A 23,989-nucleotide genomic window follows, 5' to 3' on the forward strand; every position below is an offset into this window, starting at 1 on the left:
TAGCCATCTGTTTCGTTAGTACGAAACTTTATAAAATGAATTTTAAATCATAAATATTGAATTTAACTAAAAAGTAAAATACATTTATATCAGTTACAAAAAAATTGCACTATTGTGAACTAAATTGTATGAATTGTAAACTGTATTAGTATAAATTTCAAACTTCCCGCCCATCCGGCCATATTTTATTTAAAATTTATAATTAAGAAGAAAAAGGAAAAGAAATAAAACCATTCCACACGATAGTTCCGCACATTCAACACGCGTTTTCTTTAATCCGCATTTTTTCGCTTGATTTTTAAATTCTTTAATTTGCGAAGTTATTTAACAGTTTAAGTAAGAGCTAATTAACAAAAAAGCTTGTTAAATTTTCACCATCCTTGGTACACTAAAGAATTGCGTTTACTGCGTAACAAAACAATAAGGCATTGAAAACTTACCTCAAAACTCTGTCTCCAATCAACTTCTCTTTTAATGTTGAACTCTTTAATCAATTTAAGTCTCTTTCTATTTTGTATACTAGCTTTGTTTCTGATACTGGCACCTCTATGAAAGAGAATCCTAAGAAATGTTGGAAACTTGTAAACTCAAAGAAAAAATCAGATGGCTTTCCAGTTAACTACACTTACAAGAAGCTTTCATTAGATAAAACTGTTGATATCTGTAACGCTTTCACATCAAATTTACGTGCGTCATTTGTTAATAGCCCTCAAGAAGTTAATGAAGTACATTTTCATAATCTTTATTCCTTTTCGCAAACTAGCTGTAGTCAAATGCTTGTGCTACAGAGTACAATCCTTGATCTTTTATCTGCGTTGAATTATGACTGCTCGGCCGGTCCCGATGGTATTCCCTCGATAGTACTTAAAAAGTAAAGTAATGATTTAGTTGAACCACTTACGTTCATATTCGAACTTTCCCTAAAAACGGGCAAATTTACCAGTATATGAAAGAAGAAGTCATTTCTTACACCAATTTTCAAGAAAGGTAACAAGGCGGATATAAGCAACTACAGGCCCTTTGCAAAGCTGTCGTGCATTTCTAAATTGTTTGAACAAGTTGTTTGTGAAAGTTAAGTATTTTTTAGTAAGATTCTCAATTTCAAAAAGCAACATAGTTTCGTGAAAAAAAGATCACCTCATCAAATCTCCTCACATTCTTAAACATACGTTCAAACGCTTTAGAACAATGTTATGAAGTTAACTGTGCATGCACTGACTTTTCTTAAGCTTTTGACCAACTTAGACACAGAATTATTAATTATTTTATTTCAACTAAAATCTCTTGGTTTTATACCATTTTTCTTTGCTTCGATCATATTTTACCTTGAAAACAGATCCTATTAAGTAAAATTTAGAAATTGTCATACCATTTGCTGCTCAATCTGAAGTTCCCCAGGGAAGCCATCTTGGGCATTTTCTTTTCTTTTAACGACGTTATGTATGTCTGCGCTCAAGTGAAGCTCGCATTTTTGCTAATGACACGAAGATTTTTAAAATAATAAAGTCCACCCATGATCTGTACATCACAGCAAAAACTCTGTCGCATCTTCACTTTTAAAGATTTAGGTGTTCGTTTCTGTTCCATTTTAAAATTTACGCATCACATTAATTTTATTGTCATTAAGGCTTAGTTTTATAAAAACCCAGGCAAAGAAGTTTAATGATCCCTATATTATTCTTTCTTTGTAAAATTGTCATGTTTGTCCATCTGAAATACGTTTCGGGAGTATGGAATCACTATTACGAAATTTATAGAGAACGTATTAAATCAATTCAAAATTTAATTCGTCATCTTCCTTGGGATGATTCTTATGATCTGCCTACCTATTGGAAAATAACTATCCAATTCTTGTTGTGACACCTTTTCATTTATTAATTTAAATAACTTAAAAACTTGACTTCTCCAATCATCTTCGGTAAATTTTTGGTCAACATTTTTAATTTTTTTTTGTGAGAGAGCGAAGAAGAGTCTGTTGGAAATAGTTTTATCAGGAAAGGCAATAAATTTTGCTTTTGATTTTCCGCTATTTCAATTTGCAAACCTGTCTTTATTTGTTTAGTTCTTTTGGTTTCGTTTTTTTATTAACTAAAAATAGAAAGTTATTCTAATCGGTCCGATTTGTCGAATTGAAAATTTTCATATTAATCGACGTTTCAAGGTCTCTAGAGTCGAAATGAAAGATTTTTTACGCGTATACGCGTGTACTTATATGCGTTCGTACGTTCACGACGTTTTTTCGATGTTATTATATTATGTATCGTAATGCTATACCAGATAAACTTATATTTGGAAAAAATTCCAAAAAATTCTTTTTTTAAATCAAAAAAATCAAAAAAAAAAAACATTTCTCAAAATCTTCACGAACAAAAAATGATTGTATCTCAAAACCAATTTTGTGCAACCGAGAATATAGTTTTTAACATCTGGTAAAATTTTGAATTTACAGTTTTTAACAAAAAATAAAAATCTAAAAAAGGCATTACTAAAAAGGCGACTCAATTATCTTTACAAAAATTAAAAATATTGGCTTTAGCCTCATTTATCTAAAAGAAAATATTCTTTTCTAGATTCAATAATTTTTTTTATAAAAATCTAATAGTCCGTTTTTATAAAAAAAAATTAAAACAAAAAAAAATAGTACGCAGAATTGTTAAAAATTAATGTTCGGTTCTCGTTATCTCGTAGATAATAGAAGATATTGACTTCAAATTAATTTAAATATATAAGAAATACAAACTTTTAAGAAATGCCACTAAAATTAGTAAAAATTGGTTTCGGCCCTAAAATCTCGTTAAGAAAAATAGTTTTCAAAATCAAACCATTTCATTATATGGAAAAAATTGTTGGTAATTTTTATTTTTCCAGAATTATCTAACTGACAACTTTTTTAACAAAACACGAAAACCTACAAAGTTGTTTGAAAGACAAATTCAAAGATGGGATAGGTAGTTATCACTGTGGGTCGCATCGCAGCCTCTTTTTTTCAACGATCCAGTCTTCTGATACCAATTTTTTGTATACTGTTAAGTTTAGGCACTTTTTTTTTCTAATGTCACTTCTATTTTAGCCCAGTTGAAGTAATAATTGGATTTTATTTTAATTGATGAACATAATTTCCGCCGGCTTTTGGCATTAAATGCTTTAACACACAATTTATTTTTGTCAAAAAAAAAATCAAACCAAAACCACTGGTGCATTTAACTATACTCGTACACTAAATATTTAAATCTAAAAAAATATTCAATTTGTCACTTTCTGCATCTCATATTCCGTTTGAACTTTATCTACTCTATAGATAGATATTGTATAGTATATAACCTAAGGCAAATATTAAGATAAAAATAAATATGTACTCTTCATTCACATTCCAGTTCCAATTAAAAACGATTTTATTCCGAGAATCCAATTACATTTTGCTCTTACTTTTCTTCACTGATTGAAGTACTTCACATCGCAAACGTACCTTCCCATAAAAAATTGCCCTCGAGCAATTTTTCTTTTATCGTTTGTGCATTTCCAATCCAATGACCTCAAGGCAACATAATAAGACCTTTTTCCCTGCCAAAAGAAAGAAAAATCTAAAGAAAAAAAAAAAGAAACGATAAAAAATCGAACACTGTTCAAGTACCATTAACCAGAAAAGATACAAATTTGCAAACAAAGTGAAAGGGGGAACGGGGCACATACCTATGATAGATTAAATTTAAAATGAATGCATTTTCTTTCAAGTTCAGGTGTCACTATTTGTGTTTTTTTAAAATGATTTACTATATAAACCAAGTTAATTCTTTGAGAGTTTATTTGCATGGAATTAGTTTAGCAGTTGGGAAATTCGTAACGCACAGTAGCGGATCTATTAAGATGTATTTCAAATGAAGGCGACTTAAAAGCAAATAAAAGTGTGATTACTGTCAATGAATTATAAGAAAATTGTAGCAATGAAGGCAAATTCTTGAACTTCACTTTATGAAACATATGCGGAAAGAGTTTTCAATACACATCAGGAAATCATATTCCTTTTTTTGTTTTATTATATTCTCAAAATATAAGCCCACCAACTGTGGGTATGCTGTTGATCTCATTTAATGTATCAAATAAAGAACCTAAAATAAGGAAAAGCACATAATTCTTACCAACTCATTGATCTTCCCGCACTGACATAAGTAGTATATAGTTGCATGGCCACTATACTCATTGCAGATTGCGAGAAGGTGCTTATGAAACATTAAAAATTATAAAAGTAAGAGTAGACCTGGATGGGATCTCAATAATAACCTTGCGCGAAGGCTCAAGAATAAAAATTAGACTATCCTCTCAAGCTTTCAAAGAAAACGACTAAGGCACGTTTGCTGATACGACTCATTAATATTTAAGTTCCATATAAGTTACTTAGTTTTTCTTAATAGTTTGCACAGAACTCAAAGTTTGACAAGAAATGTATGAGGAAGAAATAGTAGAGCATAAAACCTTAAGTTTCACTTAAGAGATTATGTTATGTGATGACATTTCAGGAATTTTTGAATTAGCCGATTTGTTGAAAGATGATGTTAAGGTTCTTGAATTGATTGAAGTTTGTGTCCCCCGTCAGGTATACTATAAGAACTAGTACTTTTTTAATTTCGATGAATTGGCCTCCTACAAACAATTTCGTTTGACCAAAAGGATGACTATCCATAATAAGAACAAATCAAGAAGGATCTAGAATGGCCTTCTAACAGGTTTGATACATTACTTTTATAACAACTCGTGGAACAACATTTTCCGTCTTCTAGAAATAATTCAATTGCACCCATAAACTAGCTATTGATAGCTCTACGATTCTTTGCTACAGGCAATCATCTTTTAAGTATTGCTGATTTTGGAGGGATACATGTTTTAACTGTTTCAAGAATAGTTTCAAGAGTTGCCACAGGAATTGCAAAGCTGAATAGGAAATATATTCAAATTCCCTCTGCATCATCAGAAGTTTCACAGGTGAAAAGGAATTTTTTTGACAAAGCATCTTTTCCTTATGTTATTGGTGCTGTTGACGGAAGACGTGTTAAAATTCATTCCCCAGGTAAAATAAAGAATATTTTATTTTCACACGAAATCCAAGTTTGTTTCAGGGCGATCCGAAGCGATAATATTAAGGAATAGAAAAAGCTATTTTTTGATAAATGTACAGGGAGTATGTACTGCAAACATGGTGTATTCTGATGTGGTTGCAAGGTGGCCTGATTCTGCTCATGATGCAAACATTTTTAATAGCAGTAAAATAAGAGCCAAGATGGAAAGTCCAGATTTTACTGATTGCGTTATTCTGGGTAAAGAATTTGATCCATAATGATTTCATAGAAAATGCAGTATAACTTTACCGCAAGTGATTCCGCTTACCCACAAAAACCATATTTGATGATACCATTGTTCAGTTCCCGTGACACGGCATAACAACTTTATAATGAGTCTCAGATACGAACAAGAGGTCCTATAGAAAAATCCTTCGGAATATTGAAGAGACAGTTTCCTGTACTTACATACGGCTGTCGTCTACAATTAGAGACGACATTGAAAATTATTGTGGCAACATGTGTTTTGCAAAACATACTTCGATATAATGGTGTGTCATTAGAACCTCCTGAAAGCGTAAATTTTGACCCAGAAGACATTCAAATAACAATAAATTCAGGAGAGATCTTATGCACTAATATTTAGCAAAATGGAAACAATAACCAAACTTCATCGAACGGCGGGATGCAAAAACGCAAGGACCTGATAAACAACTATTTCAGAAATTTGTAAAATCGTAGAACATAACTTTATTCAAACTTCATTTTTATTTACAAATAACTTAAACATAACAAACAAAATAAAATACATGCAATTCTTGCATGTAAATTTTATTTATAAAACAAAATAAAATTTAATTATTTAGAATTAAGGTTTCCCAAATCCTTAAGGATGCTACACGTCTCACACATTCTGAACGAATCACTTTAGATTTTTTTAAGAAATTCCGTCCTTATTTCAATATAAAATTCCAAAGAACGTTTTCTTAACGTATATATTTTTTAAATTACCTCCTCTTTTTGGGTATCATATTAAAGCTTAGCAAGCTCAATTTTTATTTCTTATAGCTGTTGTTGCTCTGTTATTTTGTTGCTAGGTAACGTTGAAGCAACTGGTCCTTACTTTTATTATCTGTTTTTTTGCGGTCGAATTATTGAACTGCTTTTTAAATCATTTGGACATAGGAATGTTAGTTTTTGGGCTATTGTCATCAATTATTTCATAGGTAACTTCCTGCTCATCAGATACATTCTCATGACTTCTCTTTAATGTTGGATGGATCGGGATCCTCAATTACCTAGGTTTGTATTTTTTTCCAATCCTTAGTTGCTTCATCATCCTGTCTTAATTCAATCTGTAACTTTAAAGAATACCTACATAATAAAGTTAGCAAAAACCAAACAAATATTCTTCTTACAATATTTTAACTGGTACCGGGTTCATTTTTGAACAACTCATCTCAACTCAACAACTCATCCAGTCTGAATTCTGGACGTTTTTTTCGTCTGCGGCCACCTTCCATTTTTTTTATATATTTGGTAAAATATTTTGAGTTATTAAACGGTCCTGTGGCATGTTGAATCCAATTGGGACTTAAAATTCGATGTTATTCTCTCCCAAGCTGTTTCTTTTTCCTTCCACGTAACTCCATCTGTTTTTTTATTATTTTTTTATTAAGGCTTATTTGCTGATACTGTTCTTAAATGTGCAGATACACTAAGTTAAAAATGTATTGAAACGCATCCAACTTCGTTTCAATACAAAATACCAAACAGCCAACAAGCATACAAGCATATATTTCAAAACTGCATGACCTAATTGGAAATTTGAAAACGGGAAATTGAATGTTGTGTGATGTTTTGATTTGTGGAAAGAAAACAAAATAGTTTTTAAATATATTTATTAACGATATGGCTGACAAAAAAAAAATAGGAAGTAGCCCCGATGTTACTTACTTACTTACTTAAAGTGGCGCTACAGTCCTGTGTGAACTAGGGCCTCACCCAACAAACTTCTCCATCTAGCTCGGTGCCTAGCTAGATGACTCCAGTTTCGCGCTCCAAGTTAGGTGAGATCACTTTCCACTTGTGCGCGCCACCTGATCCGCGGTCTTCCTCTACTGTGCTGTGATTCGAAGACTTTCCGGGACGCAGTATTGGTTTCCATGAGCTCTACGTGATCCAGCCATCTACAACGCAGTACAGCCCGTACAGCTCGTCGTTCCATCTTTCCCCCACTCCCCTACGATGTATATGGGACCGTAGATCACACAAAGAACTTTTCTCTCGAACCGACCCAAGGTGCTTTCATCCGCTTTTGCAATAGTCCATGCTTCTGCACGGTATAGCAGGACGGGGATGATAAGGGTCTTATATAGCGACACTTTGGTCCCTCGAGAGCGGACTTTACCACTCAATTGCTTTCTTAGCCCAAAAAAACAGCGGTTAGCAAGAGTAATTCTTCGTTTGCCTCGATTTTACATCAAATGAAAAACGGACTCTTTTAGAATGTGCAGACTATTTGCTTCAACGTTGGCTAGGTCTTAAATTACGGATCTATTTTTGCAGCTATCTGCAAGCTTATTCGAAACCCAAAATGATGAAGCTTTTCAAAAAAAATATTCAAACTATTAATTTCTTTTACAAGAATATTGTATCAAACCTGTTATGGCCGTTCCAGCTTGTCATCGATTTGTCATATTTAGTTGATCAAAACCAAAAGAAATGTTCATTTCTATAGTAAATTGGACGAGAAGCTTTATTTTCAATCAATTTGAGAACCTCAAAATCTATAATATTTTTTAGTTTTACTTTAATATCAATCAAAAATCAGTTAGCCTTGATTATTCATTTTAAGTACAAGTGTTGGTAATTGTCCTCATTCATCGATTCCATTTAATGGTGGAATGATAACCGATTTTTGTTTGGCCATCGATTATGACTAAGAAGATTTGTGGCTCCAACAAGACTTGGCAAGAAGAACTATACAGATTTATTGGCGACGTGAATTGTACACTACGACGTTAATTATGGACACTAAACTCATGCAATCACCCTCGCACGCGGTTTGAATTTTTTCTGTAAAGCACGCAATTTTCGACACAATCCCAATACGCAAATAACTCCACAGCTTCTTTCCGTCGTGAATGGCCTGCCTAAGTATTCAAAATGAACAATGCTCAATTTATGGGCAAAAGTAAACAAAAACTTGTTAAAAATGACATCTTAAGGCCGCTCTTTGAATTTGTATCACCAATTTGTCGCTTTATTTGTTTTATCTAGGTCTACCCTCATTTAAAACCTTCTTTATATCTTCATTTTGAGATAGATAAAAAGGTTCATAATACTGCCAAATTTCTTATAAAAAGCTACACAAGCTTAAAAAAGTAACTAATTATCTTCATAGTACGAACGATAATGTTAAAATTTTCCTACATATTTGTATACGACTTTCCACAATTAACAACGAAACAAAGCCTAAATGAGACAAGACTACAAATTAAACTATTCCCGAGAAAAACTACAAGACCTGTATCGTAATGGTTACTTTATTGTCACAAAATTCAACTTTTTACGCGTTCCCTTAAAATACAATGATATAGTGAGAAGATGGCTAGAAAAAATTGAAAGAAAAAAGTTTTTTTTTAATAAAATGTTGTGACGAAACATGGAAACATATTAATGTTTAGGTTGACACAAACGTTATCTGTATTTCAGAAAAGCAGTATAGCATGGAACGAAAATCTCTTTGAATAGCTTTTGTTTTTGGGATCTCAACATTCAAATTCTTGGAAACAAAGTGGAAAATTCAAAAATATGTACGAGTATCTAACAGAATTTTCGTCCGAAATATGAAAATGAAAAGCATACATATGGTTTAGTTTTACAATTTTGATGAGGTTCTATCTCCCAACTACCCTCATAGTTCCATTGTCTAGAATGTTGGTATCCCATTTTAAGCCTGATGCTGATGGGTCCATTATACAAAATTCATTGGAAATGGAACTTAAAACTTTCAATCGAAAATTGTGTGGTGACATTATTTTGAGATTGAAGCAATTCTAGGGAATTTAATTTTTATAGAAACCATAACTTGTCATGCTGAAAGGAACATTTCATACATTCTATGGAAGATTTTGAGGGTATTTGATTGAGTTATGAAGGAATATGTCAAATATTTGTTATTTCTAAAGTCAGATACTCGTACTTACCTTAGAGGCTACAAATCCAAGTTTTACTGCAATCTTTGTTGATCCACCCCTGAGTTAAGGTAATTATTTGTTAAAATTTATAATCTTTCCTCTTCACAATAAGAGGTATACATTCCTCAGGCATCGATTAAGTAAGTCGATTAAACATGTAAATTTAAGTATAAATATCCTTTCTTTCGAACAACCAATTAAGAACCCACCCTTCAATCAAAAATAAAGGATAATGAAACCAAATTTCGTACCTATCCCACTCTTGATTTGAAGAACTTCCTTAAACAGGCAAGAACTGAGGTGCTGATATACTTAAGTTAGTTGGGTTGTTGCATTTACCTAAGCCTTCGCGGAAAAATTACAACAGATGAAGCGACAAGGAAATTAGCGCCCCAGAATAATAGTTCAACATCTTAAGTTCCTGCGTTTTGGAAAAAAAAAAAATTAACAACACCATCGTTGGACTTCATATCTCTCGATAAATTTAATATGTCCTGTTAAAAATAGCTAATAACTACACACACGCCCAGTGGATAATAAATTCCAGAGATTTCGAAGCTTGTCCTGCTTAAGGAACATCGTTCGGATCCACGATGGACCTACACCACCGGTCGGTGTAGAGGAATGAAAGGTTTTTCATTGTAAGTTGGAAAGTTTTTACAGCTGCCCCACCTGGGGATATCATCTACCTATTCATCCGAGAAGAAATCATACATTTTTAATTATTTTTCCTTACAAAATTTTGCAAGCGTTATGCATTTAAATCGAAGGCATATAACAAATCCAGGTAGCTATTCCTTTAATCCCTAGCTGCCAACAGACGCACATAAATTTGCGCGCTGAGGGGTTAACTTTACATAGATGAGCAATAAGTTTAAGTCGGCACTTCTGCCTAAGCCACACCGGGGGAGATGGAAGGGAGAGGTGAATACGAGTAAATCTCAAACTTTGTGAAGCTAAAATATTTATGTTCGAAAAGTTTTGCTTTTCTGTAACTAAACACAAAGTCAAGCATGCGGCAAAGTATAGCTAAGCTTTCTGAAGGAGCTCTCAGCGGCGACGGTGGAGTCGGCACTCTATATTGCTCCTGCTTCATCAGCGATTGTGTATACTACCTAAGATGGAGGCTATGGGGATGATGACGACTATGATGAAAATGACGAAGACGTCGTTCTTCGCTCTTCGCAGACGTTGTTGTGTTCTCGTTGTTTCGACGAGTATAATGAACTATTGAATCAACATTACATGGAAGTGGAAGTGCCTATAGGTTCGTCAAGTGCTTATAAGGAACGTTCACAATAACGGTAAGGGGAGACTCTTTCGAATTTCCAAGGAACATATTTCTTCCTATTTATACTCCACATGCCGAAGAGTGTGTGGTTAATGGTTCTTAGTTGGAAATTATCTTTGTGTTTCTTAGAACTTAATTTAGATGACGTAGGTACTCGAGGAGAAGCCTCGTGAATGAACTTCGAACTTCGAGACTTCAGTTACCGAAGTTTACACCACAGCAGCTGCACTTTGTTGATGGTAATTTTCCAGGAAAAAAATCGTTATCAGATTACTCAAATATAAGCTTACCCATATTTGCCAAAGGTTGTATTTGGAACCTTTGCCATGCCAAATTACCTGGATGCTCGACGGAAGTTTATGGACATAAAACCACAATTTTGCAATCAAAATTTATAGCGCAGCCATCAATTTTACAAAATTGTGCCCGAAAGCGGGCTACCTAAAAGTTTTTAATTACCTACCCCAGACTGCTATACGACGCACATAAAATCGGCTGGTGCTAAATGCTTTTGTGGGTTGTGGCAAAGACTCCCGCTGTACGAGTAATACCTACCATACCCCTTTTAGGAGTTCATTTTTAAAGTGTCGAGATTCGTGGGCATACAAGTTGCGAGTACTACGAACAATGCCTAGGGGAGGCGTTGGGGCGGATTTTAATTTGTAATATGATAAGGCACAGTTGTTGACACAGAAATTATTGCTGTTTGTCAACTTAATATGGTGACTTAATGAAGTTCGTATGAACATGTTTGGTTCGTTCATACCGAACCGACGACGCGTAGCACATATTTACAAAAGCCAAACAACGGAAAATATGGTGTGTGTATAGGCTTTCGGAGGATAAGTTGGTTAAATATTTTAATATTTTCGTTACCAACTGAGAATAAAAGGATTTTCTAAGAATTATTCACACCGGAAAATTAAATTTCTGAGAATTTAATACTCCAACATCAATGTGGTTACTCGTTAAACATATTTACGGTTACGTTGTAGTTAATGTCAGTTGTTTAATTTCTTGAAATTGTTACTTTGAAGGACACAATGCGTGTGTATTTTGTAAGGCGTCTTAGAACTTTGGTTGGAAGAGGAAAATGTGTGTTTATTTAGAATGATTCAAATATGCGCATGAAAGTCTGAAGACTTTTCAAAACGAGACTAATTTAAGCAGAATGAACCTCAGGGCAATGGAACACACGCAAAATGGAAGTAGACAGACTTTGACCATGTTATGATATCACATGAATCTTGAGGCTTTCTTCTAAGATCAATGAAACCAATTTGAGTTTTTTACGAAACGTGAAAGACTATATTAATATAATTAAGATCGTTTAGATGCGTTTTTGAGCTATAACAGCACAGATGAGGTGAAGAACTATTTCCTCCTCTTTATAATCCATAAAGCGTTTGCTTATTCTATTTAAGAATACGCTGGAGTGCTTTTCTGTTAGACGGAGCCGGCTGAGACACCGATAATCCAGCGCTTTAAATCTAGTGTAGGCCAGATGTTTTTCGTGACCTGATACGTGGTGATGTTATTCCACCAGATATTTGCCTTCTTCATAGTGCCTTGCATATGAATAATTAACATTTAGAGATTGATATTCCAGGATAAGGCAAACGTGGGAGAGTGGGCTGTTACAATTTCTGGCAAGTTCATTTGCGTTACAATCTCTCTTTGGCCCATCACCCAGCAAAAAAAATATTAAACTTTTGTACCATCTCCATTAAAAATAATCGACAGTTACGGACAGTTATAGAGTCTGTAGAAACAGAGTCCAGAGATTTGATAGCGCCTTACTATGTGAGAAAATACGGATATAAGATGTTGATATCTTAAGCCAGGACAAGACTTCTTTGACCGGCGAAAGTTTCGCTTGGAATACGCTACAATGGTTGGGAAGTCGGAATGAGAGACTTAATTTCAGCCGAGTACACAGCTCCATCATGTTCTGACTCGTTTTTCAAAAAAGCCATATCCCCCCAGAATGATCTGGAAGGATTGCAGTTTATGCGTGCTTTGATTGATGGATTCAATCAATCAATCAAAGAGTGTCCAATGTTGGTGTTTACCCACTGCGATGGAGATTTGAGGCGAATAACAGATCTTGCATCAGTTTGTTTGCTAAGTACAGCAAGAGGTGTTCGGTATAGAGCAGGGTATCCAGTTGCACACATGAGGCCCGCTTGTGCATAGGAAAGCTGAGCGTTTGACTTTATCTAGTTTGCCACGGGTTATAGCCTTTTCTATAGCAATCCACCATACTGCTACAACCTATATTAAGATCGGGCTGATTACCGATGTGTATAACCAATTCGTAATTTGGGGTTGTTAGGCCCATTTATTACCAATAGGTTTTTTTTTAAGGAGAAGGGAGCTACAGTACATTTTTTGACTCATTCTTGCCTAAAATAAGTCCCAGGTGCTTAGCCTCGTCTGAGAAATTTAATTGGATTCCTTAAATGTAGGTAGGGTCAACATATGGAATTTTGAATTTCCTCAAAAATATGACTAAATCGGTTTTGTGTGGGTGAACACCAAGTCCACACCGATCAGCCCAAGGTTTTAGTTTGTCTGTTTCTCTAAGACATTTTGTAATAGTTCTTTAAGGGTGTTTAGATATGCTGTCTTGAAACCGATATAGCAACGTCAACGGCAATCACGCTGGAACCCTCCGCATCCAGACCAATTAGGATTTTATTTAACACCAGCTTCCAGATGAGAAGGAATAGAGCACCACCTTGTGGTGCCCCTCTATATTAACGAATCTTCTAGCACAAGAGTGATATAACTTTAATAGAAGACAAATAAAATATTGGATTGGATATGATATCGTGATCAATTCATTAATAGTTGAATTCAAATGAAAACAAAATTTTAAAGTAAATAAGAGACATTTCATTTAAAAAAAAAAAATAATAATTCATATTTGAATTGTTAGTGTTGCCAAAACATGGCGATCGGAACAGGCAATTCATCAACAAGCATGAGATAAGCAAACCATCAGTTGACTTCTTACTAAGAAAGCCATACTGAAATAGGAAAATTCGCCTTCTTTATTGACAGGCTAGCTAAATGGTGCTGTCCGTCCACTAAGAAAGGAACCTGGAGGCAGAAAATATTTGAAAGGCAAAGGAGTCTTATTAGTAGGGTAAAATAAATTACTTTTATATTCCTGATCAGCTCGTTGTGGGTAAAACCTAATCAAAAAAGAGGCTGGGATGCCACCCACACTGATATCTTCCCATCCCGTCTGTCTATTTATATTGCTTAAAAGTTTGTAGTTTTGTGTGTTGGGTTTAAAAAGTTGTAAGTTGAATTATTCATACAAATTTTAAAATTACCAACAATATTTTTCACATAAAAAAATAGTTTAGTTTGAAAATCTACTTTTGTTAAATTGACTTTTAGTCATATAATTTTGTTTTACCAATTTTAGTAGCATTTCCTAAATTTTTACAAATCGGATAAACGAAATTAATTTAAGAGATATCAAGAACCGTACATTAATTTTTACCAAATTTGCGTGCTATTTCTTTTAGATTTTATGTTTTTTTTTGAAAAAAAAAAATTGAAAAACCACTGAATATAGAAAACAACATTTTCTGTGATAAAAACGAGTTTGACTGCAATATTGTTAATTTTTAAAAGCTTTTTAAGTCGTAAGTAATTTTTTACCAAGTTTTAGTATTTTTTTGTTAGGTTTTTATTTTTTGTAAAAAAAAAATGTCAATTCGATTTTTCTCAAAATTTAACTGAATGTTAAAAACAATATTTTTTAAAAGATAAAAGTAATTTAAAGCCACACTCAAAGTTTTGAAAATATATTAACTAATTATTATTAATTTTTACAACTTTTATTAATATTTTTGTTTAGGTTTTTATTTTTTTTTTTCTTATAAGTTAAAATTAGTTGGAAGCCATAATGTCAAATTTTTGAAAAGATATTTGAGTCGAAAATCAATTCTTACAAAATTTTAATAACTTTTTTGTTTAGGTTTTTATATTTTGAAAAAAAAAACTCAATTCGATTTTTGTTTTTGAGATAAAATCATTTAATATTCGTAAAATTTTTTAGGTGACATTTTTTTTGTTTAATAAAAAAAATAAATTGGAATTTTTTTCAAAAACTATATAATATGTTTGGTATCACGTTACAATTTTAAATCAATGCCATTTTTCGTTGTGATGTTATAACTCAACAATGCCTTTACCGACTTGGCTTATTTTGGTCTTGAATTATTCGTGAAAGTCCAGAGAAGGTTTGTACGCAGCGAAAATTTAAAACAAAATCTTTAAAAGGTGTAGGATCAACATATTTCTATACTCCCATATACAAACAATTTGTACTAATACTTAATGAAATCCCGATTTGTTGATTGAACGAAGCTGTAATAATAATTGAAGATATGTGTCTAACGATTGTAAATAAAGCATTGAAACAATTGGGTACGACCACACCAAATCGCGAGATACATGATTTTTTTGATCGGGAATTGCAACGTGAGCAGGAGTTCAATTCTAATGATTTAACCAAAAAAAAAAAATATATAACCAAATTGAATATTCAACAAAAACATGTGCATGACACAATCATGCAAGCCGTTTCCAATAATACAGGTCGATTATATTTCTTGGATGCACCTGGTGGTACAGTCAAAACATTCGTTGTATCATTGATTTTAGCGATCGGAACAGACAATTGAATTGGCACTTGCATCTTCGGGAATTGCTGCTAAATTATTAGGGGGTGGTCGGACCGCACAAACTGCATTCAAATTGCCATTGAATGTATGGGTTATTGAAACTCCAACTTGCTTCTTCGAGAAATTCTGCTATGGCAAAAGTTCTGCGATTAACGTCAATTATTTTATGGCGAATAAAAAATCTATAGAAGTATTTAATCGAACAAAGCAAGATTTACGCGGTAATCAACAGCTGTTTTGGTGGTGCTCTGATATTGCTGTCAGAGGACTTTTTGTCAAAAACTGCCTGCCATTCCTCGATCAACTCCTACTGATGAAATAAACGGCTGTTTAAAGTCATCAGTTCTTTAAAGATATGAACGCATTGCTTGAATCTGAAAATTAGTTCTTTGATTATATTACTGCGAAACAATAATCCACCAAAACTGTGTAATGGCACCAGATTGGCATTGAAAAAGTTTTTTCAAAATTTGATTGAAGATACAATCTTAAGTGGTAAATCAAAAGGAGAAGTGTGTTTGATCAATATGATTCCAACTGATATCCAACTGATCAAAAGACTACAATATCCTGTGCTTTTATCATTTGCGATGTTCATAAATAAGGCCTAAGGGCAAAAACTTCACGTTTTTTGCAGGTGTCAATTTGGAGCAATCATGTTTTTCACAAGGATAACTTTAGATTGCCTGTTCCAGAGTCGGTACACCTAACTGTATATTTATTCATGCTCAAAATGGTAAAACTAAAAATATTGTTTACACAACTGTTTTAGACTAACCCATATAGACCACCATAGTAAGAGTACCCAATTTCTTTTTATCTTTAGTTTTTACTCTTTGCTGACAAATATAATATAAACAATATACATATTATTTGAGGCATTCGGACTTTTAAATAGCTAAAGCCATTTTAAATATTTTTTTGTTTGAGTAAATGAACTTAATATTCATTTTTTGTATTACTATGCCTTAAACGTAGCGAAGCACGTACCGAGCCGCTAGTATATTATATAAAATTTAATTCAAGTCTCTAGCGTTTTTGGTTCGTAAGATATTTAGGGTTAACCAAAATGTTCATCTTTTTTTTAAACAGCTATAGTAAAAAAAACTGCCCACGCAATTCTTAAGAGCCCTTTCTGCCTTTTTATCTGTATAACAAAATTTATTTGAAGAAATACGAACGTACGTGCACACGCACGCAAAGACATCTTTCTAAAAATCTTTTATTTCGACTCGAGGGACTTTGAAACGTCAAGAAATGTAAAAAATTTCAATTTGATAAATCGTACCCATTACAATAACTTGCTAAGGGTTAAAAATGTTAATAACAAGTGTGATACGGGCGTATAGATCTACAACATTAAAAGTACGCGATAACTCATCTACAAAATAGTTCAAGGCTTACATTGGCAACCTGAACCTTTTTTTAACTAGTTTTTTGATAAAAACTTGAATCAGGAGTAGTACCTAGCATAGCTAGCTTGGGTATTATGAAAGCTTGGGATTAATAATTGGACTTAGGACTTATTGGGCATTGGACTTGTAATGGCTTAGTATACCTAAGTTTGAGTTAAAAAAATAAATTATTGATAAAAACAATGAAACCATGCTTGCACAAAATATATTTAACATAAAAATTCAATTATTTAAATATTATTTTTTAAATCTTTTTTATAGGTACCTTTTAACATCACTGTGTCGTTCCTGTGATTTCCCCGACACTTTTGTTGCCATCGTCTTTTGGATTGGATACTTCAATTCAACACTTAACCCCCTTATCTATGCATACTTCAATCGTGACTTCCGGGAGGCATTCCGCAACACGCTCAATTGCATATTCTGCTCATGGTGGCGAAACCAGCGTCTTCCATTGGACATTGACATCAGGCGATCTAGCTTGCGCTATGACAATCGTGCTAAAAGTGTATACTCCGAGAGTTATCTCAATTCAACGCACGCCCAAAGAAGAACCAGTCAACTAGTCGAGAGTTTATAATAATGTTAAATCTAATTTTAATCATATTTATATGTATAAACAAAAAATCATCAATTTATATTGTTGCATTGTTTATTTTTAATTTTATCAACAAATTTGAACAAAATAAAACCTAAATTCAACACACTCATAAAACAAAATATAAATATTTTATTTTTGTAAATTTTAAATTGCCTATGTTAAATATTGTAATTATTTTATTAATATTTATGTACAAAGTATTGTTTTTTTTTTACTTTTAAAAAAGTGAATGTATACATAATAGTTTGAAAACTGTTTATTTTTTAAATAAAGTCTAAAACTTGAAATTAAAAAAAAGAAGCAAATAAAAATATAAAATTCTTAAGCAATAACAGCGATTTATAAGTAGTGTAAGTTCGTCTTTCATACCTGTACATACATATATTTACCTGTTAACATTTTAAATAAAAAATACAAAATAAAACATTGGACTATGTAGGTCTATAAACATAAAGTTACTATAAGCCAAAATACCCATACACATTACATCAATGCATATAAAAGTTTGTTCGATACATAAATATTAATGAAAGGATCAAAATAGGATAAAACATCAAAATATATGCATTTTTAGGGAAAAATAAAATTACATTAAAAATTGAATGAATGTTTGTTTAATTTGTTTGTTTTTTTTTTGTCTTTTAATTTTAAATACCTTCATTTTGTTTATTGTTTATTTAAGTGCCAATGTGTATGCAATTGTTTTCATACCAAAAAGAAAACAATTTGATTAGACAATCCAAAGCAAAAATATAATATTGAATAAGAAAATAAATATATAAACATAAAAATAACCCAAAAGCAATAAAATATAACTCCATCCGATTATGTGAGATTTTGTATATTTATATAAGAAACAACATTTGTTTTATTTTTGTTTATTCGAAAATTGATCGAATAAAATTAAAAAGTGCATTTTTGAAATAGTGAAATCTGGCAGCGAAAGAAAACATGAGACGACAACGGATACAAGAGCTAAACGGTCCGTTGCAGTTCCTGGAATTAAGTTGACTGGGTGGCCATCTTGTGAGCTTTATGTGTTTTCCATAAGTCAGCAACTTGATTCCAGCAATGGCTTCGGATCCATTCAACGTCATTCATCCAAGAGTCGTCTCCTTCAAATAGTGAAAATGAAAAGTGAACAATAATACCTTATAATTTATGTACGAGTATATTCACCACGATCCCAATGCTTCCATTTTGGTTTTTCCTATTTTTATTTAAAATTTATAAAATTTGCTAAAAAGGTTAAAAAATAAAATTGTATAAGAAAAACTATCGAACTTGTAGTAAAATTTAAATCATAATCTTAATCCTTTCATTTCCTAAAAAAAAAAGAAAAGAAAAAGTTGTATAAAATTCTTCTTGTACACTTCTCTGTAAAAACAACATTAAACTCATAACACTAATATTCTAGTTAATATTTTAGAGAAAACAAAAATGTAAATGTTAGAAGATTATATAGAAATTATATAAAAATATAATTTAAAGTAAAAGTAATTTTTCTAGACGCAAAACAAAACAAAAAAAAAACTATGAAAATAAGTATCCTTGTTCTATTATTACATATATACTAAAGCTAGTCTTATTGAATATTTTTTTGTATTCGAAAATGTGTGTGTGTGACTACAACTAATTATAATTTAAACAAAAACAAAAGATAAACTAAAACCAAATAAAACTATTAAAGTAATTTAAAACAAACAAATGTTTATTTATTTTTAAACTTAGACTTACAAAACAACAATGAAACAAATGAAATGTTTATTTATTAAAAACAAAAATTTAAAAAAAACAATAAAAAATACAACTGAAGAAATGTTAACTTATTTTTCAATACGTTTTCGGTAGAAAATTCTATGTAAGCTAATCTATAAAACTTTGTTATTTAAATTTAAAAAAAAAAAAGAAACAAAAATAAGTAAATGGTACTTGTTGAAAATGCAAAATAAAAAATAATAAAAATCTGAGAATGAAATCAAATAAAAGATCTATAGAAAAAAAACAGTGCTTCAGTTTTTGATTTTGAGTTAGAGTATTCTTAGAAGGTAATTTATAATCTTACCTTATTAATTGTACTTATAAACTAGGAATGAAGTAGAAGAAAAACAATTTAAGCTGTTACTATAAGTTGTAACCAATTTGAAAAAAAAAATCGTGAAAATCAAAGACATACATTTCACCCTCTAAAACCCATTTGCTTACATTACTCGTGTTTTGTTTTAAAATCTATCAATACTATAGTAGAATTTTACACGAATAACAAAAACAATATCCACAGTATGAATACTACCGATAAAAGTTAAAGTACAATCATACTTCGGATGTGTTTTTGACATTTATACTAGTCTCGAATGGATATTCGTTTCAATTTTTGGTACGATTGATATTTTATTTGTATCTGGATGGATGTGTTCGTTGAGTACTTGTGCATTTGGAATCATGTCTTTTCCATTGGGGAAAAAAATCAATCACTATTGGTATTATTTAGTTTTGTTAATGAAAATGCACTAACTGGGTTTATTTTGCAAGAGAAGACAATAGAAAAATAATTAAGTATTGCTTTGTTTCCACCAGAGGTTAATCTCACTTAAGATTAAATAAATCTTTTTGGTATTTACACCGCAAAGGAGATTTAAAAATGATTAAGTTTGACAGCACTTTTTAAAATGCAAATGGTGTTTCGATGTTTCTTTTGAAGTGGAAATGAGAGAGTTTGATTCCTTTTAAACAATAAAAAACTGAATAGTTCAGCACCATATAAGAATATGCAACCTTATCCAAGTCCTTTTTTTATTTGATTAAAACAAAACTATATTTTTTGTACACAAGCATGCAAATTAAATAGACTATAATGCCTTATTTGTAAAACCAACCTCTACACAGGTTTTTCTTCATAAATGTTGACTCCACTCCGATCCGAATAGAGCTACCAGACGCTTACACAAACGACTGGAAAATTTTCATAGTTTACTTTGTTTCTTTTAAAAAACACATTCCTGTGACCGAATTTTATTCAAAATCAGCCAATTTGAAACTTTTATTTAGATACAAGGCAACAACGAATTTTGACAATTTGAATCTGAAATTGTTCAATCAAATTTAATTCAGTTGAATCATCTTAAACAGACGGAATGAAAATGATAGTCAATTTGACTATCAAAAAATTGATAGTCAACAATCACCTTAGCCGATTCCACCACAGGTTTTTCTTCACAAATGTTGACTCGACTAGGATCCCCGACCGAAATTAAATAAAATCAAGCTCATTTCAACTCGATTTAGTTACATAAAGAATTGAGGCGAGCTTTACGCCTGCTTCAAAACCACATGTTAATTTAGTAGTCTACGAACAAACCCCCTTCTTAAAGTTTTTATTTTATGTCAAACTGCAATTGTTAAATGAACTTTTTTATGAAATCTCAGTTTCCAGATGTTTTCTTACCATTTCTTCTTAAAAATTGCCCATTTTATTAGTTTAAGTTAGTTTTTTTTTTGCTGAAGTTAATTTTAACTTCGATTTTCACAAAACTTTCTTATATTTGTGTTTTTTATTATTATTCTGACATGTCTTCTTTTAGTTGTACCAATTTTTAAATACAAAACTCTGGCTACTGCCAATGGGTTTTCTTGGGAATTTTTTAAGTATACTATTTACAGAATGCCAAGAAAACACGGGTATTGTTGTATTTGTAATTTTGATATGAGGTTCACGAATAATTGAAAAAAACAGCAATTCGATGCGGTGTATTTACTTGTTTTGACAGATTTGATATTATGTGGGATTTTTTCTCAATTGAGGTGATGTCACACTATTATGTGTTTTGAAATTGTTAAAACTTGTTCACTTTTTTATACTTACACAAATACTTTCCTTATTAACCATTGGTGCAACAAAATTTTACGTTTTAGGTCATGTAAGCACTATACAATTCATTCTTCGTATTTTCTCATCAATTCGTGGAGAATTTACTTTAGCAGTGGGGAATTGATATTAGCATAGTTTTAGCTTGTAATCAAACCAGAATGACATATTGGTTTCCACTCTTTATAAAGAGTGTCTTTGGCGATTCTTGATTTTTAGCATCAAAAATACAGGGGTGGAATCGGCTAAGGTGATTGTTGATAAATGATAATCAAGAGAAAAAATCAAATGGGGTGGCGCAACAGTCCGTTATGAACCAGGGCCTAGTGACTTACAACTCTCAACCTTTCCTGTGTGCGAGTACTTTTGTCAGGAATGGAAGGGACCTACAATTTTAGGCCGAATCCCAACGGCTAGTTTAAGAAAGCACTTTTTCATGACAAGAATTACTCTTGAAGGATTTGTCAATTCCTCGCAAGAGGCAGTACCCGCGATAATTATTTTTTTTTTCTTAAATTAAGGTGGCACAGGCAGGGATTGAACCCAGGACCCCTTGCAAGACAGTCCAACACTAACCATCATGCCACGGGTACTACATGACTAAATGATAATCAAAATGATCAAATTTTATCTACATAAATTGATACCTAAAAAGCTGTCACAAAAAAACCTGATAGTCGTTTTCAAACAAATATGTTTATTCCGAATAGAGCTACCAGACGCTTACACATACGACTGGAAAATTTTTTTAGTTAACTTTATTTCTTTCAAAATACACATTCCTGTGACCGACAAACGACGTTCGAAAAAATCAAGAAAAGTGAGAATTTTATTCAAAATCAGCCAATTTGAAACTTTTATTTAGATATTGTATGTAAGAATCAATTTAAAATTTCACCAAGGCAACAACAAATTTTGACGATTTGAATCTGAAATTGTTCAATCGAATTGAATTGAGTTGATTCATCTTACACAGACGGAATGAAAATGATAGTCAATTTGACTATCAATAAAGTGATAGTCAACTATCATCCATAGCCGATTCCGCCCCAGGTGTTATAGTTAAATTTAAATAATTTAATTTGTCCGCTTTGTTGCATTAATGAACACAGCAATTCTGGAAACCATGTGCAGGCCATTTTAACAGGCTTGTAGGAAAATACAACCTATTGGGAATTAAACTTTTATAAGATTATTGAATTCACCTTAAGGTTCGGACTTCAAAATTTGGAATTGCACCTTAAAAAGACTGCAACCATTTCACTACAATCAATTGATTGCAACCAATTCAGACTGCATGAATTCTCTGCACTTGAATCTTTGCATTCACTTGAAGTTCCTGAATTGTTTTAAAGTCTTGACATTCTTTTCAAGTTTTTTTTTTTTTGTATTCACAAGCACTTAAGGGGTTATTAGTACCCTTTATATGTTTATATTTAAACACAGTGCGAGCGTTAGGAAAATAGGGAAGGATTTAAAAGGAGATACCGGTGCACATTGGTCTTAAAGTTCTGAACATCAAAATGGGAAGGAAAAACAGAGTTGGCCAAAGCATTCCACATTCTCGATGTGCGATTTAGGAAAGAATCTCTGTACTTAACAGTACGCCCGAAATTGAGCTCAAGGGCAAACTGATGAGCATTCCTAGAAGTGCGAGTATTACGGCTGAATTGTTTAAGGGGTGGAATGCAACTGGCTGATTCGACAGAACATTGTTTGTAAAAATATCTATACAATAACGAAAGGCATGAAACATTGCGACGGTTTTCTAGCGATGTAAATGTTTCGATTATAGTTCTGTCGCCTATCATTTTTAAAGCCCTTTTTTGAATTCTATCCAAGAGATTTATATTTGTTTTGGGGGCACCTGCCCAGATATGCGAATTATATTCAAGCTTTGGACGGATAAAAGCTTTGTAGATTATAGCCAGATCAGAAGGGGTGAAAAATTTCTTGCATCTTCGGAGAAATCCTAAGCATCTGCCAGCATTTTTGGCGATATCGAATATGTGATCATTCCATAAGAGGTGATCTGTGATATTCATACCAAGTACTGAATGTTGATTAGTTTCCTGGATGCAAGTGCCGCTCATGGATAGCGTTTAAGTTTCACATCCGAAGGACAAAATCAGAAAAAACTTCTGGTTACAAAGATGTGTAGTTTTAGTTTAGTTTTAGTTTTATTGACTTATAAAAATAATAATAAGTTCAAACATTCTTTGCTTATTTTAACAAAAAAGTCTATTGGTTTGGCATAAAAGCCGTCTACCAGTCTTACATACTTTAAATTCTTATTTAAATTTTGATTATTAATTAACATAGATATACATATTTTTCTTTCTTGTTTCAAAAATTTGAACAAGAGCTTCCGTTTGAAGTCACATTACGTAACATTACGTTATTTGCTTACGATTGTCAAATGCGGTCGAAGCTTCATTGTGATAGCATGCATTACATTCCTATGGCTGAACTCGTAAACGTCAGTCGAAGCTAAAGCGTGTTTGTGTTTCAGCCATTAAACATGAGCTACAATTTTTTTTTAATCAGGGGATTTTTTCCTGATTTTTTGATGTATCACTTTCGTTATCATGTCGACCTTAAAACCGGAAAAATTACCATTGACTGCTGACAAAAAAAAAACTGCCACACGGTTGAATTTGATAATAGGCTTACGTCTATTACGTAATCATTTTAATGATTTGTTTTTGAAAAACGAACAATCCTTTTCGTTTCAGGAGTTGCTAAGTCAATGTTCACTCTTTTAAAGTGTTCTAAAACGTTCATTGTTCTTTTTTTAGCAATACCGTTGTGTCCTATTCTTAGCCTTTTATGGTATCTAATATGAAAATCCTACGTTA

The 23,989-nt window shown here is 32.2% G+C and overlaps 1 protein-coding gene across 2 annotated transcripts in view; it reads left to right on the forward strand.

Annotated features, from left to right (window-relative positions):
- Positions 1-18,494, forward strand: part of LOC129953879 (octopamine receptor beta-2R-like) — a 326,144-nt gene extending 307,650 nt beyond the window's left edge. For both annotated transcript variants that reach the window (XM_056067406.1, XM_056067407.1), the window contains one exon: positions 16,927-18,494. In XM_056067406.1, the coding sequence (XP_055923381.1) occupies positions 16,927-17,245 (319 nt within the window). In that variant the 3' untranslated portion in view covers positions 17,246-18,494. The remainder of the gene's footprint in view (positions 1-16,926) is intronic.
- Positions 18,495-23,989: the final 5,495 nt, after the last annotated feature.

Source organism: Eupeodes corollae, chromosome 1 (assembly GCF_945859685.1).
Source record: "Eupeodes corollae chromosome 1, idEupCoro1.1, whole genome shotgun sequence".
In the NCBI taxonomy this organism is placed as follows: domain Eukaryota; kingdom Metazoa; phylum Arthropoda; class Insecta; order Diptera; family Syrphidae; genus Eupeodes; species Eupeodes corollae.